The sequence below is a fragment of the Cyberlindnera jadinii genome (assembly GCF_001661405.1).
Source record: "Cyberlindnera jadinii NRRL Y-1542 unplaced genomic scaffold CYBJAscaffold_6, whole genome shotgun sequence".
Lineage (NCBI taxonomy): Eukaryota > Fungi > Ascomycota > Saccharomycetes > Phaffomycetales > Wickerhamomycetaceae > Williopsis > Williopsis jadinii.
This window is the reverse complement of record NW_017963657.1, coordinates 205602-215332: the sequence shown is the minus strand read 5'-3', so window position 1 is coordinate 215332 and position 9731 is coordinate 205602. Positions and strand designations below refer to the sequence as shown.

Below are 9731 nucleotides of genomic sequence, written 5' to 3'. Positions count from 1 at the left end.
AGCCAACTACCTCTGAGGAGCCAACTACCTCTGAGGAGCCAACTACCTCTGAGGAGCCAACTACCTCTGAGGAGCCAACTACCTCTGAGGAGCCATCAACCTCTGAAGAGCCAACTACCTCTGAGGAACCAACTACCTCTGAGGAACCAACCACCTCTGAGGAACCAACCACCTCTGAAGAACCAACCACCACCGAGCAACCAACCACTGTGGAAACATCCGCAACCGAAACCTCAACAACTGTTGAAGTCTCTACACAATCCGCTGCTGGTAACATGAACGCACCAGCTGCCATCTTTGGTGCTGCCGCTGCCATTGCCCTCCTCCTCTAAGATGCCCCCTTCCCTTTCTTTATGTAATGATCTAAATACAGAATCACACTTGCTGGATTACGGCAATTGATCTTGTCCTTGAAAATGTTTATAAAACAATAACTTCTATTTATATCTCTCTTGTACTTGCAGATGTATCTGACCAATCTTGTCTCAACAACAACCTCAGGATCATTCCTCAACTGTGAAAAGGTGTTCAAGGGAAACGAATATGCCCGATTCACCGGCTTTTACCGATCAAGTCCCCTATTTATCCTCATCGCTGTTTTTTCCTCTTGTGATGCTTTGTTTTTCTGCCATTTGTCGTTCGGAGACGTTTCTGAGATCAACACAATTTTTTGGGGCTTTCTTCTCAGGACATAAACAGTCAATGCTTTGTAATTTCACCAGCGGACAAGCGTAATAACCCGTTTGAGGCAAGATGGTTAATCATGTTCGCTATTTATCCTCGACCAGACCAGCCCACTTCATCGGTAAGTTCAACAAGCAGTTGGCTGCTACAAAGCCAAAGGAATTTGTCGTTGTGCAGTTGAACAGGCCCATTGGACTTGCAACACCACCTAAGGACACAGACAACAATGGTGATTTGAGAACTGTGAGGGAAAAATTTAGCGACTTCATGGACAGGGAGAAGAATAAGGTGCGTCAAGCCGAGTTGGAGAAGGAGATTTCCAAATCTGGGATGTACGACGTCTACACCTTTAGAAAGACCGGTGGTAAATTCTTCAAGAGTCCACCGGCGTACTGGAAGGCTGAAAAGGCTCTGTACTTTCCAAACTTCTTCGGTGAAACGTTGGTCTCCTCAACTAGCAAACCGACCACGCCCGTGCTAAAAGGCTCCGTCTCGGTAGTGAGGGTGTTTACATCGATGCTAGGTGACAAATCCTCTAGAGCGTTCTTCCAAACTGCTGAAGGCGACTATATGACCAAGGATGGGTACAACAGGTTCAAAGAGCTATATCCAACTGCTCAGATAGTTGACATTAACGTTACAGAGAATGCCACCAAGGCAATCTTCATCAAGATGTCAAAGTCAGCTCTACGCTCACAGTTGCACCCGGACCGTCATGACAAGTACTTCATAATACCACGCAAGACCATACCTTTGGATATTCGAGAACAAATACACATGGATAATACATATGGAGGCTTCATCTATGTCCTGGACCATGAGGGAAAGATCCGGTGGGCAGTCTGCGGAGACGCAGACGAGAAGGACAAGGCAATGCTATGGAGAACTGTTAGAGGATTACAGAGAGAGTACAGAGCATTGAACCAATCACAGCAGAAGGAATCCCAAAGGTGAAAAGTGTGTTTTCTGACCCCGTGTATATAGAGATATCTAATAGAAAGTGTTCACCCTTCTTGGATTGTAAGTGTATGTAGATGTGATGATGTTCGGGTTTAATGGGCTCGAAAGCTTATAGCTACAAAATTCATCCACATCTTCCAACCAACTGCACAGTAACATCGACGTATGGGACACTATGTTCAGAGCACGATTGGTTAAGAGACTGAGTCCAATTGGCTTGAGATCCTTTGGCGTCTCAAAGGCTCGTTTCAATGGTCAACCAGCCGTGAACCCTCATGTGAGTGTGTGAAGGTTTCCAATTCTACAATGACTATTGTACTAATTAGATTCACCTAGAGAGCATTCTACCAGAACTTTGGTTTCCCGTTGGTTAAAGTGCTATCAATTACATTTGGTACATACTATGGTCTTATGTACCTCTGGGAATATCTCGAAACAGAGTCTAAGACCGGCAATTCTTCAATAGAGCTTACTGACAATGCAGTGGGCTCTGCAAGCCAGGCTACAAATCACAAGTGAAGGTTCACAGGCTACAAGTACCTCCCCTAGTACTATACTTTGAATGTCCAGCACTTCTTATATCTGCTATAAAACCCTCAAAATCATAAAATGCATGTTATATATAAGTTGTATAGTCAATGGAGAAATATTCGTATCACCGTGACCTTTCCTCCCTTTGTATTAGATTTGTTTCTTTTAACTCCAACGTAAGACAATTCACAATGCCATTAAAAAAAGGTTCACTTCAACTGGTTTTTTAGTTCAAGCCAGACTTCTCCATCTCAGATTGTAATCTCTTGTCGACGGCATCGAGGAACTCGGATGTGTTAACGTATGACTCTCTATCGGTTCTACCAGCAGCCAAGGCAAGATCCTTTGTCATGATACCATCAACTTGGACGGTATCCAAGGTAGCCTTCTCCAACAAATCAGCAAACTTAACAACGTCTGGTGTGTTGTCAAGCTTACCTCTTTGAGCCAAACCTCTAGACCAAGCAAAGATGGAAGCAATGGAGTTTGTAGAAGTCTCCTTACCTTGTTGGTGTTGTCTGTAATGTCTTGTAACTGTACCGTGAGCAGCTTCAGATTCAAAGGCCTTACCATCTGGGGTAACGAGAACAGATGTCATCAAACCAAGAGAACCGAAACCTTGGGCAACGATATCGGATTGAACATCACCATCGTAGTTCTTGAAAGCCAGGATGAATCCACCCTTAGACTTGATCATTTGGGCAACCATATCGTCAATCAGACGGTGCTCGTAGTAGATACCCAATTTTTCAAATTGGGCCTTGTACTCCTCGTCGTAAATCTTTTGGAAGATGTCTTTGAAACGGCCATCGTACTTCTTCAAGATGGTGTTCTTTGTGGAGAGGAAGATGTTCAGCTTCTTCTGAACAGCCAACTTGAAAGAAGAGTGAGCGAAACCCTCAATAGATTCATCAGTGTTGTACATGGCAAGACCAACACCAGCACCCTTGTAGTCATAAACCTCCAATGTTTCCTTTGCAGAACCATCAGCTGGAGTGTAGACAAGTTCCAACTTACCAGCTCCTGGAACAACCAAGTCGGTGGCCTTATATTGATCACCATGGGCGTGTCTACCAATGATGATTGGCTTTTCCCAACCTGGAACCAATCTTGGGATACGTGGAATGACAATTGGTTCTCTGAAGACAGTACCACCGAGAATGTTTCTAATAGTACCGTTTGGAGATTTCCACATCTTCTTCAAGTGGAACTCCTCAACACGGGCCTCATCTGGTGTAATGGTGGCACACTTGATACCGACACCGTACTTCTTGATGGCGTTTGCAGAATCAATGGTGATTTGGTCATTAGTGGCATCTCTGCTCTCAATTCCCAAATCGTAGTACTTGAGATCGACATCAACGTATGGCAAGATAAGTTGATCTTTGATCTTTTGCCAGATGATTCTGGTCATCTCATCACCGTCAAGCTCAACAACTGGGCTCTTGACTTTGATCTTGTCCAAGTTAATGGCAGAGATGGAGAAGGAACGAATTGAAGAACCAGTTGGTCTAATCTGAGTTCTCAAAGCTTGGAGACGAAGCATTGCAGACATTGTATACTTGGTAATTCAAAAGGAAGAGACTTTGAAAATGTACCCGGTTAAATGACTCTTTTACTAAAGGACAAAAAAATTTCACGGACGACAAAAATACAGTGAATTTGTCCCCTTTTATATGACGTTTACAAAAAAAATCGCGTAATTGTCCAATTGTCCAAGTCCTTTGCAAAGTGTCCCGCTCGCTAGCAGTTGGGAAAATGATGATCAAAATTTGTCGCTTGTCAGAAAGGACAAATGTCGAGGCCGATTACCGGAGTTGGGCAGGCCGTGTGCACTGTGTATTCAATGCGATGACCAGTTTTCCCCATTGTCGAGATTTATAACTCAATTGGGTAAGTTTGGTCATTCATATAAAGCTTTAAGAGCTTATGTTTTGGTCCAGACGTTCTGATTCGAAGCATATTGTACTCTATGGTTTCATTGCTGCCGCAATCCATGTAGATAAGTAGGGTCAGTATGAGTTGGAGGGTTTCCAGCGTGTACGGGAAGCGGTCCGTTACCGGCGTGGTGTACGGGTGTTGGGTAAACTGTGACCCAGAGGGTAACTCGTGTTACCGAAGCGATGGGTATAACCAAGTAGGATATTTAACATTTGGCACAATGATTGTAGTGGAGATCACCTGACCCAGACATTCAAGGCATATGTCTCACCCCATGTGCACAATTCATTGTTGGAAGGTGCTCTGTGTAGTGGGAGAGAGGAAAACATTGCTGGTCTTGATGTTTGGATGTTAGACGTCACAGCTATCAGATAAGGGTCAAGGATCTAACCTGTAGCAGTAAATTTAAAGCTAAACGTGACTACGATTGTTATATAGCAAAACTTGAAAAAATTTTGATCATCATATAATCTAAAGACAGATTAATATGTGTGTTGAAATCCAATTGAGAGCTTGATAACTGCTTTGGCTCTCTTTTCAGCTCCCTAGATATTTTTTTCAATGCCAATTGTGATTCAACAAATTTTCAATAAAACAATTCTGGTATAGCAAAATTCCATTCCTCTGTATGTTATTTATTCCTAAAAGTGAACAAGTAAGCTCGAAACAAGAAGGTGATCCCCAATAAACAAAATATTCTTAACACACTTGACAGATTTGGCATACCGTTGATGTACACACAACCGTCTTCGTGTATCTTGGACCGTGGTTGCACGCCAAAAGATACGCGGTGTTCGGGTGCTGTATGCAGCTCTCATTTAGCACGTACTGAAAATTAAAACACTGCAGTTCATAAACATGGCTCCTCACAAAAGAACAAGAGTAAGTACAGATCTGGTGAAGACGGTATCCATGACCTTGTGGTGTTCGATAAATGGAACTTAATGGAGCACATACATATCTTTCCAGGAAGAGCTGAATATGTTGCAACAGCAGGGCCAATCTTGAACAGTGCATTACCGATTCTTGAACATCCTCAGGACATGGAGATACACCGTCTTTAAATAGTTCAGAAGATCCTCTCACATCGAAATAGTTATTAGCACTGACTTCTCCCAGGTTACTGGAAAATAGAGGAATTACAAAAGAACAGAGAAACAACTTCACATGTGGCACCAAGAGCAACAGCACAAATGAAAGTGGGCTCATTGAATTGATATCATTAAACTCTTGGATTTGGACCATGACCTGTCTTCTCCAATCTAGAGTTCCATTTGAAGGAATGATATCCTGATAATATTCTACAAATAGTAAAAATATGGTGCTAATTTATTCAATTGTCACAGTAGTAATCAACCAATTTACGTTGAGGCACAGTTAATTTGTCAAACAGATACTCAGAGCATTCGTGATGATTCTTGACCATGTCCTTAACTTGTGCATTGGAGTTAAGCTGTTGTAGAGTCCGCTTGCACTTAGAATACACAATTATAGTCAATCTTCTTATTTCAACTTCGTCATGAGACAAGAATCCAAAAATAGTGTTGTCTATCTCTTTGATTTGGTCAATAGTAATGACATCAAACTCAATACATTTCGCTAGAGTATCGAGTAAGAACGATGCCGGTACAACAGCTTTAGACTCTCTCAGCTGAGAAAGACAATTCTTTAAAATTTCTGATTTGAAGTCGTCAATGTTCAAATCGATTAAATCATCAACCAACTCATCAACAGAGATGAAAATGGGACTCTTGAAAGTCTTTAAGTTCTCAACAACCATATTTGCAATATTCCAAATTTCTTTTGCTTCAGAAAGTGTCAATAAACCGTCCAAAAATTGATCTATGATAAGAAGTTCTTTTATCACAATCAAACCTTTGAAGCATAATTCTGCAGAGATGTTCATACTTTTGTGGAAATAGTGTATCACACTTTTCGATAAGGTCATAAAACCGCTATGCTTCAACCATGATAGAACCTCCTCATTGCTCACAGATTGCTGTAAAGTCTTTATTGCACAGTTCATGGTATTTCTATCAATATTATCGTCCTTGAACAGATCTGAAAGCTGGAGAAGTTTTGATACAGTTGGATCCTCAGCCTTTACATTTTGGAAACGGGATAACTCAAGATCGAATAGTTTTCTCTCACCTACTGAGGTATTTGGTGCATCCTCAAAGATTTGGATTCTAGGAGTAGTCTTACTGAAAATTGGGTCAGATTTACTGATCATTTCAGTAAGAGATTTTCTGTCCGGTGCGACGAATGTCTTTGGTGTAACGATGTGTTTTTCTGGAGATATATGAACATCATTCAAGTTAACAGTCATTGTATGTGTTTGCTCATCAGTTTCCAGCTTTGGTTTGATATGATCATCCTCAGCAGGATCGTTCAGGAAAGGAGACCCAACAGAGTGAATTTCGTCATTAAATAGAGGATTAGGTATTTCTGGTTCTGGAGATGAGTCCACCATTTCCTTGTCTTCTTGTTCCAACGCCCTATGAACTGCATTGGCAGGACCAATAAAAGTAAAGTTATTGGTTGTCTCTTTTGATCCATTGAAAATATCACTCATATAATCAACATTTTGATGTGGCACATCATCCTGTACATTAGTTCCCTGAACTGGAATTTTTTTCGAAGAAAACGGATTAATCATCGTGAGCTCAACAGGAATTGTGTGTTCTAACGCCATGTCTTCATTATCCTCCTTAAAGTCATCTAAAATCATTTTGATCTTCGACTTTACGTAGGCATTGGATGAGTCAAGAGCATGCTCAAATGACGAAGTGTTCAACCCATGAAGAAGAACAACTAGCTCATCGTACTTCGGATAATCACTAATCGATAAGGGGAAGACAGCGGAACAAATCTTCTCAAATTGTATATCATCAAGTTTCAAATCGCTTTCAGAGAGTAAGATATAAAGATTCTTCACCGAGTAATCCAAGAACAAGTTTTTGTATTTTATGTGGAACATAGTTGAAGGTGCATCGCTGAAATGAAATGACTCCAAAGAATTCATTAATGACACAATTGCGTTACATGTTTCCAAAGTCCCATATCTCAGTCGAATGTCATCAATGCCCATATTGTAAACAGCCAAAAGTTTTATGAAAAATGAAGGTTGAGCCATGTTAAAGAATTTATCATGACTTAAAAGGGGCTTCAATAACTGAGTGTCTAACACTAGAATGTTGTTCAACACAGCCTCCAAGTCTGGAATTTCATTAGTTGAATCAAATTGCTGGATTAATATCTCGATTCCGTCAACTCTTTCACGTGTCAGTGGGGATTGTAACAATTTGATCATATTTTGAATGGTTGTCTCGCCTTCCGTAGAATCTTTCTTGGATATATCAACAGTGTTCTCTCTGGATGCTGATGTCATCCACTTTTGTTTCTCATCTGTCCTACCTTTAGAAAGTTGCCTTTCCAGAGGGTATTGCACGCCTGCACTAGACACTCTTACACGTTGTGGCAAACCAAGCCGTGCAGGTTTACCAAGTTCAGATGCTGCTGATGTGTCATCATTGAGACTTGACTCACTAATTTCTGGACCAGAGACCGATCTTCTATCCATTTTCTTGGAGGCAATCATTTCTTTTATTGAAGGACGTTTTCGTTCCAAAGAAGGCATTCCTTGTTTGACAGAGCCTGGCGTTGTGTTGATAGGCTCAATATCACGTGGTCGTGATCTTTCGAGGGCCTTCTTCACATTCATATCCTGTTTCGTAATAATTGTCTGAGCTTGTTCAGTAAAAAATCTGTAAAAGATCCAAAATGTAACCCTCATAGATTCTCTAACGGTGGTATTTGGATCACATATACCTTTGGCTATCCATCTGTGTAAAGTTTCGAGCTGTGAATTGTCAAGACGACCAGAATGCCTTTGGATAAATATCCTGAAAAATGTGGATGAGTAAAGTCTTGGTTGAATATTTTTATCAAGGAAAAGGTTGTAGCAATGGTTGAATAAGCGTCCGTTAAAACTGGTATTTGCCAATAAAACACAGATAGCACCAAATGCATTTAATGATGAGATCTTCTTCGTTGCAGATGTCAATGTAGCCAATGGATTGAATAAGCTCTCAGCAATAGGGTCAATATTGCTATTCATATAGAATGCAATTTCTTTCACAAGTTGGCATCCGTTTGAGGACAAAGTTGTTCTCAAAGAAAGAATAGATTTGTTGATACCGTCAAGCATTAATCTTATTCCAGATACTGATGCATCGGGATACTTCTCTGAATTTCCAATGATCAACCCACGGAGCTTGATAATGTTCTTCTCTCTGTTATTCCAATTAAATTCTGTCTCCTTCCCTTGGAATGGAGGAAGCAACGCCTCAATTTCCTTTTGGAGGCTCGAAGAAGAGTGTACAACGACAGGCGAAATAGATTGATCAAGTTTTGCAGTTGGAACACTTCCGAGTATATCACTGAAGTCAGTTGATGGCAATTTCGCCAACCTCACATTAGGAGCTAAAGTGGATGAAGTTTTCTTTTGAGTTCTGGACAAATTGCTAAACGTATCGATCATAGGCTTGTTGGAGGTAGAAGTTTTAGCCTCAGCTTCAAAAGAAGCTGCTGCTGTAGCATCAATACCCCTCAATAGTTTGATGGCCTTCTTGCTTTCGATCTTTTGTGAAGTTAATTCATCTGCTAATTCCTGCACCTTTGACTTGTGTATCGTGTAATATTTTACTAAGAGAACTTCAGCGTTCTTCACAACTTCGATGTTGCGATCACGCAACATATTAACCACGTTAGGCAAGAGCTGCTGAAAGTTGAAGTTCTTATTCAGCTCAATCAAGTCTGATACAAAGACAATAGACTCTGCCCTTACGCGCGCGTTCGAATGTATCAAAGCATTATCCTTGATGTATTTTTCCACAATAGTCGGAGTTGCAAGCCAGTATGTTTCTAGAGTAGACCTTGCTTGTTGCTGAAATACCGGCTTAGGATCCAAGAGTCTATTTATCAAGATTGGCAATATAATCTTTGAAGGACCTCTTAGGGCATTTGGGTCTTGCATGCCTACCCTTTTGATCAAGTGACACGTAGAACTGAAAGAAACTGAGGAGAGCTTAGAGTCTGAAGACTTCACACCAACCCTGAGAGCCTCAAAGTACCGAGGGACTTGGGCTAAATCCACAAATTCGTGCTTGATATGAGCCTTGAGCTCTGTTATCACTTGACATTTGTGGTTCACGTCTTTGGACAAAAGTTAGTACTCCAGACAGATCGAAAAAACACACATGGGAACTAATGCACACTCACCATATGATGATTCGGAAAGAATCTTGTACAGCTCATTTGCTGTATACTGAAACATGTTTTGATCACTTCTTTCCCTCCTCTTTAGCTATTGTTCTTTGTTTTGTTTATATGAAGAAACCCGCCGCTCATATTTGTTTCTCCCTTTGTTTACTTTTCGCGCGCTTTTGTTTTTGTTGTTGTTTGTAACTAAAAGCGCTTTTGTGTTGCTCGAACCAGTTAAACGGAACTCTATCGCGAACTCGTTTTCGAGTTTTCCTCTGTGGTGCAAACCAGAAAGTGGGAAAGTAACCGGTGAAAATTCACTTTGAAGTTGTTGGACGATGGGTTCCAGC

The 9731-nt window shown here is 41.0% G+C and overlaps 4 protein-coding genes across 4 annotated transcripts in view; 2 read left to right on the top strand and 2 right to left on the bottom strand.

The window, feature by feature from the left end:
• Positions 1-543, top strand: part of CYBJADRAFT_85470 (CFEM domain-containing protein) — a 1416-nt gene extending 873 nt beyond the window's left edge. The window contains exon 2 of the mRNA XM_020217971.1: positions 72-543. Coding sequence (XP_020070579.1) covers positions 72-332 — 261 coding nt within the window. The 3' untranslated portion in view covers positions 333-543. The remainder of the gene's footprint in view (positions 1-71) is intronic.
• A 210-nt stretch (positions 544-753) lies between these two features.
• ATP10 (Atp10p) lies at positions 754-2163 on the top strand (the record flags this gene model as incomplete). Its single annotated transcript, XM_020216414.1, has 3 exons — positions 754-1634; positions 1798-1921; positions 1981-2163. 3 exons carry the CDS (start codon positions 754-756, stop codon positions 2161-2163), a joined length of 1188 nt encoding a protein of 395 aa, XP_020070578.1.
• Positions 2011-3810, bottom strand: CYBJADRAFT_167573 (NADP-dependent isocitrate dehydrogenase). Its single transcript, XM_020214975.1, has one exon. The coding sequence runs from the start codon at positions 3728-3730 to the stop codon at positions 2402-2404; it is 1329 nt and encodes a 442-aa protein (XP_020070577.1). The 5' UTR covers positions 3731-3810; the 3' UTR covers positions 2011-2401.
• A 1618-nt stretch (positions 3811-5428) lies between these two features.
• On the bottom strand, positions 5429-9504 carry STU1 (Stu1p). Its single transcript, XM_020214974.1, has 2 exons — positions 9400-9504; positions 5429-9333 (listed from the first exon to the last, which is right to left on the bottom strand). Exons 1-2 carry the CDS (start codon positions 9452-9454, stop codon positions 5450-5452), a joined length of 3939 nt encoding a protein of 1312 aa, XP_020070576.1. The 5' UTR covers positions 9455-9504; the 3' UTR covers positions 5429-5449.
• Between the last annotated feature and the right edge of the window lie 227 nt (positions 9505-9731).